General features: G+C 29.7%; 2 protein-coding genes across 2 annotated transcripts; one reads left to right on the forward strand and one right to left on the reverse strand.

Annotated features, from left to right (window-relative positions):
- Positions 1-2,273: 2,273 nt before the first annotated feature.
- Positions 2,274-8,707, reverse strand: LOC124928953 (putative E3 ubiquitin-protein ligase LIN-1). Its single transcript, XM_047469208.1, has 15 exons — positions 7,728-8,707; positions 7,570-7,645; positions 7,119-7,484; positions 6,946-7,031; positions 5,417-6,694; positions 5,144-5,288; positions 4,804-5,055; positions 4,393-4,702; positions 4,182-4,306; positions 3,980-4,099; positions 3,759-3,890; positions 3,156-3,278; positions 2,962-3,072; positions 2,489-2,884; positions 2,274-2,392 (listed from the first exon to the last, which is right to left on the reverse strand). The coding sequence occupies exons 1-15, from the start codon at positions 8,666-8,668 to the stop codon at positions 2,375-2,377; spliced, it is 4,479 nt and encodes a 1,492-aa protein (XP_047325164.1). The 5' UTR covers positions 8,669-8,707; the 3' UTR covers positions 2,274-2,374.
- Positions 8,708-15,884: 7,177 nt separating this feature from the next.
- Positions 15,885-22,679, forward strand: LOC124931069 (protein PSK SIMULATOR 2-like). The gene is made up of 13 exons (XM_047471457.1): positions 15,885-16,089; positions 16,383-16,689; positions 17,755-18,080; positions 18,173-18,265; positions 18,354-18,444; positions 19,115-19,208; positions 20,087-20,184; positions 20,448-20,517; positions 21,258-21,361; positions 21,441-21,551; positions 21,635-21,711; positions 21,831-21,875; positions 22,127-22,679. Exons 2-13 carry the CDS (start codon positions 16,444-16,446, stop codon positions 22,593-22,595), a joined length of 1,824 nt encoding a protein of 607 aa, XP_047327413.1. The 5' UTR covers positions 15,885-16,089; positions 16,383-16,443; the 3' UTR covers positions 22,596-22,679.
- Positions 22,680-24,483: the final 1,804 nt, after the last annotated feature.

A 24,483-nucleotide genomic window follows, 5' to 3' on the forward strand; every position in this document is an offset into this window, starting at 1 on the left:
ATATTTTTATAATTTAAAATATATTATAATATTTTTATAACTAAATATATAACTAATATTTAGAAAATTTTTAAAATATATATTTATTTAATGTTATTATAAATTTTTTTAAAAATAATAGGAAAAGATAGTATAATTAAATATATAATACTTTCTCTTGCTTTTATATATAATTCATAAAATTAAAAAAAGCAATGACATGAGACATTAAAGAGTCATTTAAAAGCAAAAAGAGAGCTGTCAAAAAGGGAGCTGTCGATTATGTCCAGCTCTAACATTTCTATTATAATATAATATATTTTATAATAGTTATATATTTAATTATATTATTTTTTCCGTATTATTATCCATGAACATTATAATAACATTAAGTAAATATATAATATAAAAGTATTAGTTATATATTTAATTATAAAAATATTATAATATATTTTTATTTAAAATATATATTTAATTAATAAATATATATTTTAAATAAATTAATATATATTTTAGATTTTATTATAATATAGAAATATTAGTTATATATTTTTAAATTTTCTTATAATATAAGAATATTAGTTATATATTTAATTAATAAATATATATTTTAAATAAATTAATATATTTTTTTATTAATTATATTAACACGTTTTAAGTTTAAATTCTCAAATTTTCCTATAATATAGTAATATTAGTTATAAGGGCATTTATATCAGCTTTCCTATTTTGTATCCCTAAAAATAATATAAAATAATAATATCCATATTTTAGAGAATCAAAATATAAATTATTCTACATCAATTTCATTATCTTTATCCATATATCATTTAAATATTCATTAAAACAACTAATTTTTCAGCCAACTCAACCACTTAATTACTTATTCATATATATTTAAATATTTATTGTTAGTCATGAAAGAGAAAATATATTATTTTATTATTTAGGGATGCTACGGTAATCCCTAAATATAAGAATTCACTGTTCATCATCCCTAAAAAATTATAAGGATAGGGAATTTGATAAAACATTTTTTTTACAATTTTTATGTTATTTATATTTATAATAGAGATATAACACATTTTAAGGATTCTGTTACAAATGCCCTAATAGTATAAATTAGTTATTTATTTAAAATAGTATAAATAAAATTCACATTCTACAACATCTTTATGCCGAGGTGTAAGATTGATATTTGACAAAATAAGAGGGCGTGTTTGCCCAAGTACAACATGTGTCCGCTTTATGCTAAGAGCATCTCCAATGGAGCTGCAAAATGAAACCCAAAATGGGATCAGCAGCTCCAATAGTACGCCAAACGGAAACCTAAAATGGGATAACCCATCCTCCCTCTCCAAATACTGCATATATGCGTTGCTCCTGTAGCAATCGCATATATATATATTTTTTTTACTTTTTAGCCCTTGAACTTTTATTTCATTCATTTTATATATTAAACTTATTTATATAATTAATTTATATATTTTATTTATATTTTAATTTATTTATATTTTAATTTATTTATATTTTAATTTGTTTATATGTTTTATTTATTTATATGTTTTATTTATTTATATTTTATATTTATCTTATATTTTATATTAAGTTTATTTATATAATTATTAATTTAATTTATATAATATTTTTTATATAACATAAATTTATAATATATTTTATTTCAATCTCATATGTATTTTTTTTTCGTGTATTGTAATTTTTGAATTTTTAATAAATTTTTATAATTAATTTATATTTAAGTTTAAAATATTTGGATGATATTATAATATTGTGGTGTAATTTATAAGTTTGTAAAAGATATGGGTGATATTAAAAAGTTATAAAAGTTGATGTAAGAAAGAATATTATAAGAATATTCTTTTGGGTTTGAGAATGAGTTTTTCGGTTGGAGTAGAATTACTGTTTGATGTGACATTTACACCAAAATGAGTTTGAAAATGGGTTTTTCGGTTGGAGATGGTCTAAGGTGGAAGATTGATTTGACAAAATAAGAGGGGCAAAGGTCTTGTGCCCAAAGATGCTCCTAGGGGTCAGTAATTCTTGTCCCATCCCATTTATTTATCTTACACAATAACTAATTTGAAATTTCTAATTTTTCTTTATTGATGATCCTAGCAATGTTTATACAGAAAAAAGCTATATCAATTTATTGTTGGGATGCAACAAAATGTTAGATACATGGTAATTAAACAATTTCAAGTTATATTGTTTCAGATTAATTCTTACCATAATGATAATGTTTTTCTTTCTATATTAATTTTGTATCTTTAGGAGTCTGTACAAATATTTATGTGCTTAAAGAGATTATGCTGAAAGACTCATAGATTTCTCTTGCTTCAACATTGAATTAAGATTCATATATTCTGAATATCACTCATTCCAAACTCCATACCTGCAATTAACCAACATGGAATATACATAAGGTGTCAATGTCGGCATCATTTTGTAAATACATTATTTGAAAGCAGACAGTTTTGTAAATACTAACCCGAATTTTTCCATCAGAGAATCCAGCAAATAACATATCTCCATCTTTATCCGACACCAGTGATACTAACTTTCCACTTCCCCCAATACCTGCATTAATGGAAGCAACTCTTTCCATTCCTTCTTTCAACCATACTTCAACAGTTCCCAATTTAGTAGCAGCAAAAATAAAGTCATTATTCACAGCTATTTGGTGTATGTCATGTCCAGTTGATAATGATCCCATTACAGATTTTGAAGACAGAGAGAAAACCTTTCCTGCTGAACCGTCAACAGAGGAGCCTCCGGAAATGAGAAGTCCATTTTGAACATACAGAGAATGTATGATTTGTTTGCCCAACAACTTTCTTGTACCAGAATAAAACGTACAACTGGTGTAGTCGCATAAATCAACTTCCTGCTCATTTTTGTTTTACATTATTACTTTTGTAATATGTGTATGTTATATGTGGTGAATTACAACAATGATTTTACCTGTATGCTGTAACCGCTACAACCGCAATATAGTTTACTTCCTGATGCGGCAAGACTTTTAACTGATTTGTTAAAGTTTATATGCTTTGGGACTCCTACCCAGTTGTAAATCTGGTGTCAATATAGAAATGAATGGTTTAAATAAATTTCTTTGGAGGAAGGAAAAATAAACCTAACATTATCATGTTTCCTACCTTGACTCCTATTCCATGGGATGAAAAACATGCAACATCTGCATTTGCAATCAGGTTGTGAACTGAGTCTTTTACATCATGAACCTGAATGCAGTGTATTCCATCATGCTCTATTGCCCATACCTGTAGTAGACCAGCCACCAAAAAGTAGAACATGTTGTCTATCATTAACTGCTGCAACTATCTCATTTGAGCATATCAAAAATCACAATAGTCTAGAAATTAATCTTAATACAAATGAAACCATATGTATCATATAATAATCTTGATCATAATCCTAATGCTAAATGAAACCATTAGTCATACTATAATAATTTGGATCATGATAAAATAAAATAATCTTATACCAAAAGGAAAAAAGAAATAAATCTTACTTTTACAAATTTTCAATTAATCTTATTTGTGACAAAATATCAGTTTTCAAATAGTCTCAATTATGTGCATCCTAAAATTTATTATTTTGGAAATTGGACAATTATTTAGCTTTTAATCCAAGGCATTTTGAGAAGTGAGTATTGCCAGATATGTTGATTTTGAAGTGCAAAACTTATTTTTGAACCCCTAAAATAAAAAGGAACACTCTTCTTAAGTCTATGAGATTACCCTAATTGTTTTGTCAAGGGAACCACTGTATAATTTGTTGCTTGAAGATGGAACATAAAGGCATGTTACAGCTTTTGCATGTTCACAAACTTCTTGAATCAGATGTGGAACCTTCTTACTAGCATTCCAGACCTGAAAAATTAACAAACTATTCACTTATAGACAAAGGAATTATCCAAGAAGGTATATGATAAAAGTGTATGTGCAGTAAGTTTTACCACCTTTATAGTTCCATCAGAATGAGAACTTATAAGACGACCTCGGAGATGCAACAAAGAAAGAACCTCTCCGTTTGTGCATGAATCTAGTTCCGCAGCTTCACTACAACTCCATAACTCGGCCTGAAATACAATAAACATTATTTTCCAATTTTATTAAATGTCAAACCTGCAGGTTAAAAAAGAAAAAGGTTTATCCACTCACAGGATTTACAGTTGGCAAATTAATCAAAGCTTTTAGTATATCTTTTATCATCTTGCAATTCTTCTTAAGCTTTCTCAAAGCTTTGTAAATGCATCTAGCATACATGCCAATATCTTTTAGTGCGCCTGCAGAGAATATAATAATAAAGAAACATCACTTAACCATACAGAGGAAACTACAAATTTGCTTCAATTAACCCAAAATTTCTCACTAGCATCATTTATGAAGCTCCTCAAAGCAATTGCTGCCAATATCTTCTCCTCAAAGTTTTTGGAAGATTGAATCACATTTATGAACTGTTGGAGTAAATGTTTGCGAGCAACGTCTCTTATACCAGTATCAGGAAGCCTATACAGCATATATATCAGCCATGTGGCACAGACAAGGCACGACTTCGCCACTACTATTGAGGTACTCTTTAGACATTCCTCCAAAGCTTTGAAAATGACACCCTTATCATGGTTGCAAAGCACAAATGCTACCTTCTTCTCCCAAGAACGTGCAACCTTTTCTTCATCTTCCTGAAAACAAGTTTGAAAATATATACAATTTAAGAATTTAAGAATTTAAGAATTTGTGCAAGTAAAAAAGATGTGTGAGTTTTCATCACAAATCATCACACCAATATCCTTTCGTTTTCTTGTCTGTTGATGTTGTCGATTTTCATCATAGCATCGTAGGCTTGGTTGTAGCCTGCAATCTTGAGTAACCAGGCTTCAGCACAAGGCTTTCCTGAAGGAGCCAGTCTGCCAGAAAGAAACAATATTGAATCAAGAGCTACTGCTTGGAAATTGGGAAACTCCTTTCTGAGAAGAGCTTCAATCAAGGCATCAATAGCTTCTTCTCTGTAAATGCTCATCTTCCGAGGATCAACCTGCAAGTACACAAACTCCAGTGGTAAACAATTTTCTTTTCTTTTCTCTCTTTAATGTAAAAACATTTCTCAGAAGGAAAGAGCTAACCAGGAGATCTAGCTGAAGAAGAAGAGTAGCTAGAGAAGGCTGCTGATCCATTGGAGCCATCTGTAAGTAGACAAGAAAGGTGTGCATGATACTAAATTCCCTTTCATCCTTAATTATCTGCAGAACCTGGTTGCAAGATGTTCTCCTGAAATAGAAAAGTAAAACGTTGTGATTTCATAACTTCAGCAGATAAATGTTTTTTTGAAAAAGGTCAACTTTTATTAAAAATAGCAACTTCAGCAGATAAATTATTTTGCTTCTAAAATATCTTACCTGTTCTGTTGAACCAATTCAGATAAAAAATCAACACACAGGCCTTTGACGCCATCATTTCCACTATGAAACAATTCAAGAACGAGAGACAACTCAACCCTGCTCGCTATTATGTTCTTGCAACTCTTATCTGCCATCATACAGTAAAACAGTATGGATACAACAGACTGCCTCACATCAGTCCTGTCTAGGCATTTAACCAACACAGGGATAGTATTTGCATCAACAACATTCTTGGCGTTAACTATCCTGCTGTTTTCATCTCCTCCTGTCAGCAATTGGTCAAGTATTACTATGGAAGCATCCTTGGGCTCCATAACCAATTGAAATTCCTCAAACTCGTCACTTTTCATTAAAATAAGTTGGACAAGAGAGGGCACAAGATCCTGAGATGAAAGCTGAGAGAATGTTGGTCTCAATAAGTATATAAGAACAGAAGCATGAGCTAGGCCATTTTTAAGAAGAGAAGCCAAACAATCAAAATCAGAGTTCACGTTTGTGAGGGTTTCAACAACAGCACCATCATCAGCAAATATTAGTTCAGAGAGGATGTAAACAGATGCACTTAGAATCTCCCTGTTCATAGAAGCTGTTAATATCTCCATGAATGAATTTGTTATTGTAGGCTTGGACAAGAAAGAATGAAGACCAGGATCACCTTTTGCGTCCTTCCATTTTTTCACGATAGTCAAGACAGCTGCTTCGCATTCTTGTAAATTCTCGGAAGTGCATAAACATGTAATGTGGGGTTCCAAACCATTTATTATTGTTTCAAGAGCAGCCTGAGATATCACACTGGTTGGTGATTTTGACTCTGTTTCTCGCATAAATCTACTCAGCCTACTAGTGTTGCTATATTCAGTCCTTGCTCTATTGTTAGAAGGGCTATTAGACACTCTAGATGGAGTGGATGTTTCTTTTGAAGAGAGATTACTGAGAGAACTTCTAGGTGTTTCTGCATAAGAAAACTCCAGAGCAATATCGGGATTCTGCTCTTTCCAGGTGGTTATTAGCCTCTTTAGAACATAGTTTGTTTTTGGAAGCGTGGATGCAGATAAAGGTTGCCTTGTGATAGGACAAGATGTATTTCCTCTGTTCATCCATTCTTCAATTGCTCTTCTTTCATATGTCTGGCCTGTTTCAAGGGTCACAGGATCATCAAAGATTTGTCCAGTGATTGGGCAGACAAAATCCTTTGGTCTTGCTTGAGATAATTTCTCAGACAGTGGTAGAGATGCACTACTATAACTTCCTTCATCACTTCCACTCATTAGTGGGCTGCAGATTTACAACAAAATGTTAAGAGAAACTTTTTTTCATGGTAAAAAAGGAACACCATGGGCCATTTGGGAACACTTTTTTTTCGTTATTTTTTTCATGTTAGAAATCTCAGGATTCACATAAGATCACGTTCAGAAACAAAACTTAATTATACGTATTCATGAATTTATTGATGATTCCTTATGTGGATCCTGATTCACATCCAGAAACAAAAAGTGTTCCGAAATGGGACAATATAAATCAATCACCTATTCCTTTGTTCTTGGCTGGCTACATTTTCAAAATCCGTGCTCCACTCGGGACCAACTTTTCTCCTACCGCCTCTCTTTATCCCCTGAATTTCTAAGAAGCTATTGATATGACTTCTACAAAATAAGCAATTAAAAAAAGGTTTTAACTGGTTGAAAGGATCAGTATGTACCGTTGATTCACAATCTGAGTCTAAGGAACCACTACTTGAATCATCACGCAGTTGAGGAGAAGCAACAGGTGATGGGGAGTTAATGGGGGACTCTGCAGCAGCACGAGTTGACAAAAGTCGTAACACAGAAACAGGATTCTTCCAATGATGTACGTCTTGTCCTGAAGATGGCGAATTCTTTGGAGAAGGAGTTGTAGGGGAATGCAGAGGAGAATGCCTCCTACTACTATTTGATTCTTTTGATTTGGTATTAAGGTTAGTTCCATCATAATTGTTCATCCTGAAGCTGTTAAGAGGTACTATGTGAGATTTAATCTCAGAATTCTCACACGCATCACGCTCCTTGTCAAATTCATCTCCGTTTTCCTACAGAAGAAAAGAAAATAGAAGTTGAATAATGATGTATAGTACATAATCACTAGCCAATCTACTAAATTTTCATTATTCTTACTTGCATATTTGAAATGAAAGACTCTCCTTGGTCTTCCATGGTGGTGGAAGTTCTCCACGATCGACTGGAATGAGGACTTCAAGGAAACATCTTTTTAGAACACTTTAAAAGAAAATAAATGTATCAAAACATATGCGAAGCAAGAAGATGACACGGACCTTGTACCTTCTTCTCTTTCATTTCTTCTATGTTTCATCATTGGAGAGAATCCAGCACTCTTTGGCAAGATGGGTCCAAATTTGATGAAGTCAGGAATAGACCTGCTAACTTCATGCAAAGGAGTCATGGGTGGCTCGGCTATTGGTATCATGGGAATCACTTTCCCATTTGTAGAATCAACATTCATCATGCTTTCTCGATAATACTTAGCGTAGAGCTTTGTGTTTTCATCCAGTGATTGTCCATAAAGCTCTTCCAGTCTCTGCACTTTTTCCGCTTGATCAGGCCTCAAAGAAAATATTAGAGATTCATTGAAACATTGATCAAAATCAACAGTCAATGACAAATCAGAGGAATCTGGTATAGCTTCCATTACAAGCCTACGTCTTTCCTGAGTGTACCATCCTACAATTGCGCTCATGTGAGGAAGAAATAGATCTCTCCATAGTTCAGGGGCAAAATCTATGCGAGAGAAGAAAGGGTCAACATGGAACATCTCAAGGATATGAAGAACAGCATTATGGGAATTGTTCCTCAATTTCCACAAATAAGAAAGGTTGAGATGGGCCCAAGCAGACAGATAAAAGTTAGGTACCCCTGCAGTTTTTCGGCCAGAATTCAACATGGCACAAACCTGTAACATCTTCTCTGCATAATCAAGGCGTGCCAGCTTAGTTTCCATATTACTAGTGTTAATTGCTTCATCAAGGGCATCAATTCCCCAATCTAAATTGGCTAACACAGCTTGATCAGAGTACCCAACTTCCATGTCCTTGTCATTAGTCCCATCCTCGGCTGCCAATCTCTCTGCACACTGTTCTTTCTGTTGGATTCTCAGTTCTTTATCAAGCAATCTATCTTGGAGAAAACTTCCAACAGTTGTTACCAGATATTTTTTTGTATTCTCTGGGTCCATTGAGAAGCCATAGTTTCCAGCCATGTTTAGAAAGAAAATCCAATGTTTGAAGAAAACATGTAATTAAATGGATTTGTTGGTATTCATTATTATCACCGCAAACTGGTTCTTCAATTCAATTCAATTTAAGGAGAAGTTGAGATGATCAAAGATAGATAGATGTTCCGGGAACTACATAACAGCAGATTAAAAAACAAAAAATTACTAAAAAAAATTATTGGAAACATTGAGATTTGATACTGAATCAGCTTAACTGCATAGAACATTTGTATATAAAATACAAGGAAATACACTGTACACATATAACGGCAAAGGAAGTTATTACCTTAATGTTTCGCACAGGGAGAAGCGTCAATCGCATAGTATTCGACGAAAAATGATAGCAGATCCTTTGTTGGACCGATAGAAATCTTCAGGTCATCTTCATTAACTGTCTAAATCAGTTTTGTCAAGAAATACAGAGAAAGCCGGCTTTGGTAACAATGAAATCGGGCGCCGGCTCTGAGCAATTTGATGCTTTGGCTTTTGTGACAACGACTGATGATGAAAGTGACACCAAATTGAATAATGGTGGACCGATTCGCTTCAGAAGAAGCCAAAAGCAGCGGGAAAGCATCTTGCATTTCTTCATTGCCGAAGATACCTTCATCCCTGCAAGCAAATTAGTCAAACCAGCTGCATTGTTCATGCATATGTTACATTGAAGCATCGTTTACAATTTCAGAAAAGCCATAATATCAAAATAGGGCTAATGCTTACATTAAACAAAAAGGCCAATAAGACGGTTTCTTTCTATCGCCAATACTAACCACCTTATTTTTTTCTCTAAATAATAAACTCATACCTTCTTTTTACGACGAATTGTCGGAAAGGATTACAATTATAATCCATAATTTTGCAATTTTCGATTTGAATTGTTTTGTTTGGAAGATTTTTTTCGTTTCACTAGCAGTTGATCTGTTATATGGTGACAATAATATTTATGTCTGTTGCACACTCATTTTAACATTAATAAAAAAAAACGGATAGAGTAAATGAACTATTCACTCTGTTGCAATTAATTCACGGAGACATTTAATCCCTTAGATAAAATATTTATGTTGCGCGAAACAAAATTATAATGTTCATGTCTTATTAATATAACTGGTGATGATTATGATAATTGTCCAAAAGCATCATCCATAAATAATTCACATTGTATGTTATGTCTTTTTCTCTTGAGGTCACAAGATTTATTCACAAACGAAGATGGAGTGAATATTGTTAATATTAAATATAATAAAAATTAATTATTGAATTTAAATAATTCAATTCTTAGCTAAAAATCAAAATTAATTTACATAAAATCGTTAATACTTTAAATTGAAGATTTATTTTAAATAATAAAAAAATTACTTTCCAACATTTTATTCCTGAGAATATTATGACAATAGGATTAAAAATGTTAAATATTATGGTAATATTATTATCATGTTTATTATTTTAGTCACTTTTTTTATAAGCACAATTTCATATTTATAAAAGAAAATACATTATCTATATAATAATGAAAGTCTCTGATACAATAATTTTCATTTTTTCCAAATTCTAAACACAATATAAGGGCGGATATATTTGTCCTTAAAAATGTTGATTCACAATATTTCATTTTTTTCAATTATTTTATATCCCTTTTTATTCATAAAATAAATCGTATACATTTGTTAATATTGTCAATGTTAATGAAATTGCAACAGATCAATGCACATTATGTTACAATGGGTTTTATGGGATATGGTTTGTTATTTTTTTCCGATTATTATTCTTTCAAAGGCGAAATCTCATTATCCAATCTATATTACGACGCTTTAGGATCGGTCCTAGGTTAAGTCAGCAAACCCTTGGACTAGGACAGCCCATTAATAAAACATATAATAAAACATATAAGATATTTAGATAAATTTATAGTTTTTTAAATATAAAATGTTATTCAAAATACAAACTTATCATTTTTTTAGATTAAACCGAGGGCAACAATAAAAAATTATTATTTTCTTACCGGGGTTGAGGCGATGTTGATAATTGCGTGGATTTCTCTCATTTTAATATATTGTCATAGTTATTTCTCTCATTTTATCGCACTAGTGAATTGGTATCAATAATATTTTACTATTAAACTGGTAATTCTTTTATCATGGTATATCTACCTATTCACCAAACTATTTTAATATAAACAATTCAAATTCAAAATGATTTACCATCCTAGGGAATTATTAAGTTTGAAAAATATATCATTAATGTTATAAATTATCAATCTCAACCTCAATTTATATACTTCAAAAATATATCATTAATGTTATAAATTATCAATCTCAACCTCAATTTATATACTTCAATCCCATATTAAGATTAAGAAAAGTGTTTCTTATTTGTTTTTCTTTGTTTTTTTTTTCTCTTCTATTTTCACTTTTGAATGCATCAATATCTTTTTAATAAAAGTTACATTTATAAAGAATAAAATAAATTATTATATATGTTACAAATATTATAAAATATTAAATATTACAATATCATTTATTTATATACATAAATTTGAATGTACATGAAAGAGACAGTATGTAATAAAGGGAATATACAATATGTTTTATTTTTTGATTATATAAATTATGTATCTTATAAAGAAATTAAATTATATATATAAAAACAATTATAATAATAATATATAAAAACATATTTCTTAATCATATTATGATAATATTTTTAATTTATATAATAATACCTACAAAATATATATATATATATATATATATATATATATATATATTAGTATGATTTAATACTTACACTAAAGGATATGGCGGGCCTGGGTAAAATTATAAATACTTTATATACATGTAAATTTGTTTAATAAATAGATTTATTCTAGTTGGTTTGGTGCTGCTCTGCCTCACCCTTCATTTTATACAATTTTAATTTCTTAATTATATTTTAAACATTAATATATAAATAAGATTTATTTATATAGGTTAAAGTATAAGAAATTATATATAAAATAATATAAATAATATAATAATATTATTCATTTAAAACTATAAATATTTTTATTAATTTCAATATAATTAATAATACAAATTAATTACAAGATAAAGATTAAAATAATAATTTATATAAATATAATGGTAAAATAGTCTTTTAAAAATTAATATAATTTATTATACTATTCTAACTTAAAATATGATTTTAATTAAATAATTATTATTAATATTTTATTTTATACAAATAATATTTTCTAATATACAAATATTTATAATGATACATAAATTTTAATTAATATATAAATAAGATTTATTTATATAAGTTAAAGTATAAAGAATTGTATATAAAATAATGTAAATCATATAATAATATTATTCATTTAAAATTATACTTATAAGATAAATATATATTATTTTTATTAATTTCAATATAATTAATAATAAAAATTAATTATAAGATAAAGATTAAAATAATAAATTATATAAATATAATCGTAAAATAGCCTTTTATATTTCACAACTTAACTCTGCTTTAGAACTTCGAAACAACTTTAAGTTGTTTAATGCTAATGATATTCACAATCTTGCAGAAAAATTATATCTTAATAATTTTAGTGGTCAATAACTACATTAGTTGAGAACTCAGTTGGAGCATTATAAGCTTATATAGTTAATCATGAAAAGTTTCAGAATATTTCCACTATTTCATAATTATGTCGATTTGTAGAGACTGAAAAAACACATTATTATCACTTAATTGACAGATTGATTCGTCTTGTTTTAACGCTCCATGTTTCTACTGCAACAACGGAACGATCATTTTCAGTTACGAAACTTCTTAAAACATTTTTTATAATAAGATGGAAGAAGAATTCTTGGCAGAATCTATGATTATCTACATTAAAAGAGAGTTTATTACAATAATATATATCGATTCAATAATCAATGAGTTATATTCAATGAAAAATCGCAGGATATAACTTCAGTAGTTCGATTTAGAATCTACAATTTTTTTTATGTGATTTTATAATTTTTCATAGTATATATATATATATATATTATAACTACCTATATTATTTTCCTTAGAATTTTTTTTGACAGGTCAGACTTAAATGATTTTTATTTATGGTTATGTCCTTAGCCCCTTGAATATAAAGTCTATAAAAGATATATAATTTATATAACTTAAGAAAAACTGAAGACTATATAATATATATTTAAATCGCTTACAATACTACAAGCTGTTGATTTAGTTATTATATTAGTTTGTTTCTTTTATTCAAATAATGCGGATTAAACAAAATTTGAAGTTAGGTGAAACACTAATAAAAAATATTTAAACAATGGACAAAGTCAAAATAATTGTCACATTCTACGGTCAACCGAACCGAAAGTAATCCCATTTTTGAAAATCAGGCTTATTTATCATCCACTAATATGTGGACACGCTCACCATTCTGATTATCTCACGTCTGCAATCATTTAATATGTTTGGAATTAATATTAATTTTATGATTATGATAACTTCATATTTATAATTTTGAAAAATAACTTATATTTATGTTCGTAGTCATTTATAAGTTCAATTAGTTAAGTTATTTTTATTTTATTTTAAATTAGTTAAGTTATTCTAAAATTGTTACTCACACTATGTAGAGAAAAATATCAATTTATAATATCAATTAAGTTATTATTAAATTATTACTTTTATAAAAATAATAATATTAATCTTTAATTTATTAAGATAATTTAAGTGATAAACATTTTGAGGTTAAATTTCTACTTAAAAAATTATCAAATAAAATGAAATTATGATTGTGACCTTTGTGGGTTCATATTAGTTTCTTATAATTTAAAAAATATATATTTTATTTAACAAAATTAACATATATTATTAATATCATAAATACAATTATGAAATATATGAAATAGAAAAATATACATTGGTGACATATATAGTAAGCAATGAGTGCAACTGGAGAATATAAAAAACGGTTAAGTCTTTGGTCTCTGCAATTAAAGGGGGAATGCGGATCAAATTGAGTCATTTTTTTTATATAATTTAAATTCGGATATACTCAATTACGACTACTATACATAAGATGTCAGATTTGAGTATTTTTTATAATTTTTAAATTTCCGACTCTGTAGTCTTTACATTTAATAATTCATAAATTGATTTTAATCAAACAAAATTAAATATAAAATATCAATGTGTTTAGGGTGTATTTTGTGACATTTTAGACACTCATACGCTGTTTTCTTGTTATGTTTAAACGACTTTTATTTCGTTTATATAATCTTTAATGAACTTAACAACAAACAACAAAATCACTAAACATAATAACAATTTTAAACAATTATTTTTATTAAAAACAAACTGAGAGATCATAGTATATTTATTAGTTATTAGTTATAAATTATAAATTTAATTAATATATTTCTAGTACTTGATAAAAAAAATATTTGGTTATTTGAATTCTTAGATCTTATATATAATATATTTTTTTTTTGTCATATAAAAATTTTATATCCGACACTATATTTGACTATGCATATATTTTTTAGTTAGGATTGGATCTATAAAATAGTTCAATTATTCAAATTAATTTAAATTCTTTTACGATCTTACTAGTTCCACACTTCTTTGTGGAACACAAATATTCTGATTTGTGGATTGTTAGGATTGACATTTTTTTCTTATATAAATGATTAAAAAATTACCTAGTTTGAAAAATGGGCTATTGTACCCTTTGGAAGTTAAACGTGAATGAGGTGGTTGCAATAAAGAAAAAGAAGAAGTCAAAGTTGAAATCAGCATTACCTGTAAAAAAAATAAAAATATATATACTAAAGCGTGTCTTATTATTTTATTTTGCTAATATACTTAGGCGTGTCATTATATTATATGTATGAATTATGTGTTGAGTAATAGAGAAAGGTAATATTTATTATTAATTAATTAATATGTCGCTCTCTTTCATCCCAAGCAAACTTTGACCAAAAATATCAGGCTATTATGATTGGAATACAGTTTCTGTATTTGACCTTATTTTTTTCCTTAAAATTAAATTCCTTCATTTTATGTGTCTCTCCTCCTCCATGTTGTGGTCCTAATTTATAATCAAATCTTAGCAATAATTTATTATCCTCCATCTTGTGGTCCTAATAATTTAATTGAGTTAGAAAATTAAAAATCTAATATTACAAACAAAAATATAGAACATTTTGGTTTAATAAGATTGCTATCAATAAGAAATTGATCTTTTATGTAGAAATTTATTTATTTCAAAGAAAATTAAAATGATGTCATGTTCATTTTTGGACGTTTTTTTAATAAAAATTGTTCAAAGTTTGAAACTTTTATTTTCTTAATCGAGGTAATTATAAGATAAAATAAAATACAACCCAAACTAAATGTTTAAACACATTTTGTTAAGACTAATTTTGTTTTCTCAATCATAAGATATTTCTTTTAAGTGTCTGTAAATAAACAAAAATATTAAGTTTCAAACTCATAATTATTATTTTTACATAACTTTATACATTTCAAATATAGGTTAACATAATTTTTTTTATTAAACTTAATTTTTATAAATTAAAATTAATTAGATTTGAGTAATATTATTTTTATTAAAAATATTTATACATATATTATTTACTCTTTTATTGGATGTACAAAATATTGAATAAATTTGATAATTATTTGACTTTATATATACATACAATAATTATTATTACACATGTTTTAAATTATATCAAATTAATAAATTATTTGAATATATTTTACATGAGAAATAATTAAAAAAGAAAATCTAATTGACTTTAAAAAAATAAAATTATCTTATTTTAAGTCATTTAATCTTTTATTCCCTTCCAATTTATTTTAGTTCATTCACTTTTCTGAGTTTATATATACTTTAATAAAAAAAATTATATAAAATTCCATAACAGCAAATATGTTTTGATTTGAAAGTAGGTTTATCTATTGAGTGATTCGGATGGATTTGTATATTATCCGTAATCAATAAAAATAATTATACTGAATTTTATAAAATAAATATAATTTTCTTGAGTAATTTTAAAGAGTAAAGTAAGATGACTTTTATTTAATCTACTACTACCTACCTAGAAGCGGCGGGATGATTATTAAGACTTTGTGTAATTATAATTATAAATATAAATGTATCCAGACTCTCAAAATATATTAATTCATTCATATTCAGACGGGAAATTTCAACAATACAAATATCTTTAGAGAGAGAAAGAGAGAGAGAACAGTCAAGCTTCTTCAACTGGTTGCTTCAAGGAAATTGCAGTCAAATCTGATACACGCGAGATTCGCTGTTCTAGAATTACGCGGATTTAGGCGAATTCGTGGAACCAGGCCGCCGTGCAAATCCTCTCTTATTCAACTGCTCAAACTTGTAGGTAAGGTAGTAAGTAGATCATCGATTCTTACACAATTGTTTTGATTTCTCTCGTCGTTTACTTCCGTGGAATTCAATCCTAGTTGTTTTACCATTTTCTTTGCACCACTGGACCGACATTCTCTAGGTTTTTTTTCAACTGCGTGATAATTGACAGAGAAAATAGTTTTGTTTCTAGTTTATTGTGTTTTCATTTTCCGTTTAAGCAGATTGTTGTGATCAAGTTCATAATCGCAGTTTTTCGATTCTTTTAAATTGACGCTTACGAGATTCTATCTTTACATTGTCCGATAGGTCTGATTTGAAAGAGGGAGAGAGTGTGCGTGTCAAACAGTAGTTTGTTTCATCTAGCGCAATGGGAGGGGTATGCTCTGGTGGGATGATGAAGGGACAAGGATTCGAAGTTGATGATACAACATTTTCTGGGAAGCTTACATCTGCTAGGAGCTTTGAGAAGCCTAAGGATAATAATCCTTATCCTTCCTACCAGGCTGTTGAAATCTATGAAAAGAATCCCGAAAGTTATGCCTCTATTGACCTTCACATGTCTATTTCGCGCGAGCTGAAGCCATCAATCCCGTTTGCCTCCGGGTCCACCAAGGTATGCGATTTGATTCCTTTGTACCTTAAGAGATGGTTATTGTTTGTTACTTGTGTATTCAGAGCAGACAAAGAATAAAATTAACTTGTGTGGTAATGGTTAATTATCTGACTTCAGTGGTGACCAAGGGAGAGGTTGTAAGAGAGGATGGTCTATATAGAATAAGTACTCAAAGATATTGAGAGATTAGTTAATTTCCTTTGTAAAATGGACAAACTGAATTGTCAGGAATGCTGAATACTGGAAATAGCACCGAGTGTAGGGCTTTCCAGTTGGAAAGGTTAATGCACCAATGATCTAGTAGGTTCTTGAACCATGGTGATTGTTGTGGAGATTCTATGACATTGAGCTATCATAAAATTTCCTTGCTCATGACAGTCATGATTATGTGAAAGTGATTTTAATAGCATTTCTAATCAATTGAATGACATGGTGGATGGCATGAGAAGTTATTAGATAGAAGTTAGAGTTAATGATGTTTCCACCATGTTTGCGTTATCAATATAACTGGCATGTTTTGAAACATTTACATGGTAGATAAGTTCCAGCAAATTAGTGGGATTTTGACTAGTATTGGTGTATAATGTGTACAACTGCTAGGGAACATTTCAAAATCAAGCCAGCAACATAAATTCTCTTCATGGTAACTGCCATTTATCAACCAACCTTACCTTTTTCAGTTTTGAGGGCTGTTTGAGTTTGCACTATTTGTTTTATTTGGGTTTGAATTACGGTTATAAGCAAAATCTTGTTAGGCTTAAAAACCAGATTATATAGATAATCTGAAAATCAACATGGAATGACAAGTTTGCCGTTATGCAGATTCTATCTGTAAAAGAAATAAATTTTTCAAGAGTACTTCATTGTTTAAAGAAGGTTTTAAATGATGTAAAAATACAACATGATAATCCCAAACAATCCCACAACACCCTTCCTAACAAGCTCTAAATCTTTATCTATCATTTGAATGGTAGGAACAAGTACCAGTATGTAATTATGTATTTTACTCTTGGACATAACTCAACTGATCGGTATGTTGGGGTTTGTCTTTTTTGTATCGTAAAGGTTCCGCAAATGGGCTCATTTCTTGGAAGAGCGAGAATCGCCGGCCTGGAGAGAGCAGTTGATGTCCTAGACACGCTTGGAAGCAGCGTGACAAATTTGAATTCCAACAGTGGCTTTATTTCTGGCATGGGTTTAAAAAATAATAAAATATGCATCTTGGCTTTTGAAATTGCTAACACAATTGCAAAAGGTGCAAACTTGATGCAATCTCTCTCAGAAGAAAATGTTCAGTTCCTGAAGAAGGAAATTCTACATTCAGATGGCGTGCAGCGACTAGTTTCCACAGATATGAAAGAGTTGTTGAGCATTGCTGCAACTGATAAAAGGTTTGTACTGGTTAGAAATGCCTTATCTTCCTAATGCTATAAGCTTTATTTAAGTAGTCATTTTATGCTGATATGCAACATATGTTTTGAAGAGAGGAATTTGAGGTGTTCTCACGTGAAGTAATTAGATTTGGAAACCGATGTAAAGACCCACAATGGCACAACTTGGGGCGGTTTTTCTCAATGTAAGCAAACACCAATTCAGTTTTGTTGGTGAAATTGTTTATTTTTCAAATGCTAGAAACAGGTTACTAAAATACTTTAATTTATCAGTTTGGATTCTGACCATGCACTCCATAGACAAGAGCGTGAAGGGGTGGAAAAGACAATTCAACATTTGACCACTTTGGCTCATCATACGTCTGTAAGATTGAGTTTTTAATTCACTTATTGATTGATATATGTCCCGCACTAATTCAACTTTTTGAAAAGAAAGATTAACCTAAACACAGAGTGTTCCTAGTGTCAAGCTTACTATGCCGTTTGGTTTCACTTATGTTGATATCGTTTGAACATTACATTCCATAAATTATGTGAATAGTTTTCCTTCTATCAAAATTTACCTTCGGCTCTAGCGGCGATAAGTTTGATGCTTTCTAAATGGTATAACTTAGCATTTTCCATTGTCGTCAAAAGAAGTATCAGTTTAGTGGCGTATGTGAAGCGCCTGCCTTAAATTTTCACACATGCCAAGTGTCTGACTTTTTGTATTATGCTACTTGTCAGGCTTAAAAATTACCTATTTTCATGTAGTTTGAGTGTACTCAAGCATACTATTATATTTTATTTTGAATGACATAGCATTTTCCTCAGTCATCATACAAAGTCAAGTCTAAAATGGAATGGTCGATGGGTTCCCCATTTCCCCGAGAAATTGCAAAATTAGTAATCCAGAGAAAGAAATGGAATCTATCTTAGACAATAAACAAACAAATAGATGAGAAATAATGAACTTCTTGCTTCCGTTTGGCCTAGCACCATGTCGGGGGTTAGCCAATGTATGTGAACTTTCTGACTAATTCTCAAATGTGTAGGAGCTGTATCATGAGTATAATTCATTGCTTAGATTTGAAGAGGATTTACGAAGGAAAGTTGATGAAGTGGAATCTCTAAATCTCCCTAGAAAAGGTAGTAAACTCTTTAATTATGTTTTGTTATGTCCTAAGTCATAAACTTCCCTCCTTTCCATTTTATTGGATCACTATCGTGTTGTGCAAGTTTTAAGGAAGGGATGTGACTACCTACTTATCTTTGACTAAATTGGTTTTTAATTTTATTTGGTACAAAGACCAAATCTAAGTACTAGTGAAGTTTGAAGAAAGGATATATTTTCAAGGAGTTGATAAAAAGTATCTTTTCCTTTTCTTTTGTAAAAAAATATGGATTTTAAGTCACAAAAGTAAAAATTCATAATAAAATGTATTGGAACCATTAACTATTAACAGTCAATTCATGAACTATTCTTATATTATAAAAAATAATTTAGAGATTTTAGTGTTAAAAGTTGATGAAGTGACAACTTTGAACCACTTTTATATAAAATGACCCTTATTTAAAAAATATAAATAAAGTTGAAGTGATCCAATAAAATGTAACAATTATTTTGTAAAAAGAGATATAATAGAATGGAATGTAGGTGTAACCCACTAGGGTAGAGCTCAAGTGGAGAGTCGTGCCTTAAATTGAAGTAGGAATCATGACTATGGGGTTGTGTTAGCTTTCTAAAGTAAAAAAAAATGAAATGTAGGTAGTACTACTTTATGCAATTGTGTGATAGCTCATTTTATTATTTTTTTGAAAGAGGGTCATTGCATAAAAAGTTGTTTGAGCAAACAACGACTGGTACTTTATGTGGATCCCTATTTTAAGTGAACACTTATTGATGATAGTCTTGTTAGATGTGAAATTTTCATTCCTTTGCTTCATTTCTACAGTTATTTTTGAGTAACATGTATATTGTGGAGTCATTTTGCTTGTTGAATAAGCATTCTTGTATACCATTTCAGGAGAGGGCGTGATGATGCTACAGAGTGAGCTCAAGCATCAAAGAAAGCTTGTAAGGAGCTTGAGAAGGAAATCTCTTTGGTCTAAAAGCTTGGAAGAGGTATAAAATAATTCATCACTTCTAATAACCTTTTTTTAATGGTCATGAAGACTCAAATCCACACTTTGTGGCCATGAGCCTTGCACTCTACCGCTGAGCTAAACAAGGCTTCTTCATCATTTCTAATTAATAGTAGATGGTGAAAACATGAACTTCATAATCGAGCCTATTGAGGTCATCATATTTTGAGTTGTCTTTCCTTAGGGATCATAAATTTTCCTATAGCTTCAGTCAGTTGATTGTGACTGGCCGTTATCTTGTAGGTTGTGGAGAAGCTTGTTGACATTGTCACTTTCATACATCAAGAGATACATGAAGCATTTGAAGACAATGGTATGAATTTGGTTATTCTCTCTCATCATTAACATATAAAACTCACAAAATACAATCCAAGTAAAAAGAAAAGAAAATTTTGATTTCTAACTAACAGAGTAGGCAAAATGTTTTATATGCATATATAAGATTGTGTTTTGATAATGGTATTATTTATATATAATTTAAACATTTTAAATTAATTAGTTTAAACATATCATTTTATAATAATAATACGCATTATTAAATCATAAGCGAAAATGGAGGATTCAATTACAAATTGGCAGTAGAAGTTAACACATTTGGAAACTCCCTTTTATATAGATGTAAAATTAAAGGATTTATACTTCTTAAAATAATAGTCGTTAAAATTCTAAGTGAACAAAGGGATTGTAATTTAACCCCTCAATTCCAATTCCAATAAATAAATGGAGCCTAAGGGTAATATAAACTACTATTCCTATTTACTGTAGTAGTTGTCATCCCATCTTAGATATAGATAAATGAGAATCATGCCATATAATTATAAAGAACGATGGGTAGCCATGTTTCTATTAGTGCTTGTATTCTTGAAATTGCAATCAGCGATATTTCAATTTATATGGGAAGTTAAGTGATTTTTGCTAACAACCAGAATATATTCTATTCGCCAAGAACATTAGGATAAAATATCATTTGCAGATAATTCCAGTTTCTAGTTTTATTTAAGAACTTGTAATTTATCCTAATATAGATTATTGATTTGATATATCTTGTGGCAGGCATGTCACAAGTTGGCAGTTATCCTAGTAAGAAGCACGACAGACTTGGGGTTGCTGGTCTTGCCCTGCACTATGCTAACATTATTAATCAGATAGATAACATAGTAAGTTTAAATTAGCTCACCCATATCTCACTGAAAGAAAGAAACTTCCGTTCATTTCTCATTTCTATTTTGTTATTAGGCATCACGGCCTATGTCACTTCCACCTAACATGAGAGATACACTATATCAAAGCTTACCAAACAGTGTCAAGTCATCTCTACGCCCCAGGTGTCAAACAGTTGATAAGGAAGTATGTTTCTGTTTCAACTACCTAGGAACCATACATTTCTATGCTCGACATTCAAATTTGACCAAGCGTTTTATGTTGTGCAGCTTACGGTACCTCAAATTAAAGCCGAAATGGAGAAAACACTTAAATGGCTTGTTCCTGTGGCTACAAATACCACTAAGTAGGTTTGATGTTGTTCATTCACATTTTGTTTACCTTTCTTTGCATTTTTCATTCTATAATTAAATTTGCATGCAGTAATATTTATTTAATCTTCTTTTTCTTGGCTACTGGAAATAGGGCACATCAAGGTTTTGGCTGGGTGGGAGAATGGGCAAATACTGGGTTAGTATTCGTTATACTTCTCCCCTTTTTTCGCCAAAGTGATTTTGTTTTGTTTTTGTTTGGTATTAAGATTTTTTTCTCAATCATTAGTATATAGTGCAATTTTTGTTGCCTCATCATGCATGATTCAAATTATAGAGTTGTTAGATCATTGCTATTTTTTACTAGTGTAATTTTTTCATGTTCTGATACCAAAAAACACCCCCATTGGCATTCTTGATTGAAGTTCATGTTCACGCATCTTCTTACAGAAACGATGTTTCGAAGAAGGGCGGGTCGCCAAACAGCCTGATTCGAATTCAGACTCTTTATCATGCCAACATGCAAAAGATGGATCAACATATTCTGGAGCTAGTAACACTTCTTCACCAACTGATTGGGTCAGTTAGGAAAAGAGAACACGGAGTGATTAGAACACAGCCAGGCCGGTCTCCAACTTGCAAAATTGGAGCTCAAAAACAGATGACAGTTGTAGTGGTAGATGATTCTCATAAGAATCTGTTGGAAGAAATGATTAGGCAAACAAGGAAGAAGAAGAAGGTGTATGGAAGAAGCAAAAGCTTAAATTATGGTTTGCCTTGTAAGAGAGGGACCAAACTATGGGGACCGCCGAACAGGAGTGCCGAAAGCTCCCCAAAACGGATGTTCAACTTGGACCGGACGAATCCTAATAATATATTGGACGTATATGATGGGTTAGATACAAAATTTCATGAATAGGTGATATTTAGGGTTTAGGGTTCCATTGCTTTTTAAATTTATTGTAAATAACATTGTGCCTGAAATTGGAATTTTGTTATAATACTTGTCAATTGGATAATATAGATACAAAAAAAGGAACCAATCATATATATATATATATATAGGGAAAAGGATAGGAGTTTTGATATGTAATGTAATATATAATTATTTTTCATCTATGAATTGATTGTATTAAGCATATATATATATATATAGTCAAAAGTCTTTGTGAGCATTGTGATAGAACCATGTCCAATTGGGTGCAAATTTTTTGGTTACACCATTGTGTAGTGTACTCTTATATAAAATTTATTTTCATATATTTTAATTTACTAATATTGTCCTCAGACAAATTGTTCATTTGTTTTTAAGTTAGCTTTTATATTTTAATTAGTTACTTAAGATTAGTTATCTTAATTGAAAAAATAATAATATTTTTTTTTCTTTCTTCAACTTTTGTTTCTTTTCCAAAACTAGGGAAAGAATGACACGTCATTCTTTCCCACTATCCCTCCTCTATATTTATTATCTTTTAATTAAATTAAATTAAAAATGTTTTAATTTAAAATTAGAAAGATAAAAATGGGTTTGTTTAAATTCCTAAATTCAGCTGACTTCTATGCTTTTTTTTTATTTTATTATATTTTTAATATGTTTTCATTCAATATATATTCTTAATTATGTTGGATTAATTTCTCACTTTTATTTTGTTCAATTATTGTCCAATACTTTTGTCATAATTCAACTATGGCATAGTTCCATTTTTTTTTTTAAAATCTAACCTTAACTAAACATCACTCTATCTAAAAAATTTGACACTTAAATTATTATTATTATTATGGAGGATTTGAACTATCTTAGAATTTAAAATTGAAGAGGTGTACAACATTAGCGGTGGATGTAGGCCTACTACCTATTGTGCATTACTTAGGTAGCTGTAAATGAGATATTTGCTTGCTCCAATGTGTATGTAGTATAATAATTGGGTGTGTCACATTTTTCTTCATTTCACATTTATAAATAAATTATAATCAAATCCCCTACTATTGTTTAAAAAGAAGAGACCAAGAGAAGATCTGTCAATTTATTCGTTACAGCCTGTTTGTTTGTTTGTGACAACACCGACGTCTTGATGACTCAGCAGCCAGCCGACGTTTCTTCTTCTTCTAATTAGACTATCCAGAGCAGGGTGTCAAATTTTTTCATTTAACACCCTGCCACGTCAGCTTAACACCTCTTTTAACACCCACTTTTTAACATATCATACAGCAACGTGTTATTCAAGGTATTAAAATTACTTTTTCACTTTCTCTCACTTCCACATCATTTAAACATATACATAATTTCATTTTTTTTAACCACAAACAATATTATTCATCACTTGATAAATCAAACATACAAATATTATTTAAAACGAAGAAGAAAACAAACACTCTAAACAAGGATGAAAGAGTTTCAAGATTTTAAAAGAAAGGTGATACAAACAAGGATGATAATATGGTAGAAAATTTCTGAAATTTTTTGGTGTCCAAATGACACAAACCAAGTCTCTATTTATAGATCGTGAAAAATAAAAAATATTGATATAATTTTTTTTTTTTATTGATCAATTATTATTAAAATGTATTTTTAAAATAAGAAAACTAAAATCAAAAATAGATATTATCCTGCCACATGGCAGCCTCTCATTGGGCCAAACAAAATTTGACACCCATGTCAAATTTTGACACCCAAAATTTGACACCCAAAATTGCCCCTGCTGCCTCCCACCCTCCTCTTTTGACACCCAAATAACACCCCAAATGCTCCCATGCTGCGGCGGGTCTAATGGATAAGCCCGAACCAAAATTGGGTCCCACTATTCTTC

The sequence above is a fragment of the Impatiens glandulifera genome, chromosome 3 (genome assembly GCF_907164915.1).
Source record: "Impatiens glandulifera chromosome 3, dImpGla2.1, whole genome shotgun sequence".
In the NCBI taxonomy this organism is placed as follows: domain Eukaryota; kingdom Viridiplantae; phylum Streptophyta; class Magnoliopsida; order Ericales; family Balsaminaceae; genus Impatiens; species Impatiens glandulifera.

Coding starts and splice junctions, on each gene's coding strand:
- LOC124928953 (XM_047469208.1), bottom strand. CDS start 8,668: ATGGCTGGAAACTATGGCTTCTCAATGGACCCAGAGAATACAAAAAAA. Junction 5,056..5,143: donor TTCTTCAGCTAGATCTCCTG/GTTAGCTCTTTC, acceptor GTGTACTTGCAG/GTTGATCCTCGGAAGATGAG. Junction 4,307..4,392: donor GAGCTTCATAAATGATGCTA/GTGAGAAATTTT, acceptor TATTCTCTGCAG/GCGCACTAAAAGATATTGGC.
- LOC124931069 (XM_047471457.1), top strand. CDS start 16,444: ATGGGAGGGGTATGCTCTGGTGGGATGATGAAGGGACAAGGATTCGAA. Junction 18,081..18,172: donor ATTGCTGCAACTGATAAAAG/GTTTGTACTGGT, acceptor TATGTTTTGAAG/AGAGGAATTTGAGGTGTTCT. Junction 19,209..20,086: donor TCTAAATCTCCCTAGAAAAG/GTAGTAAACTCT, acceptor ATACCATTTCAG/GAGAGGGCGTGATGATGCTA.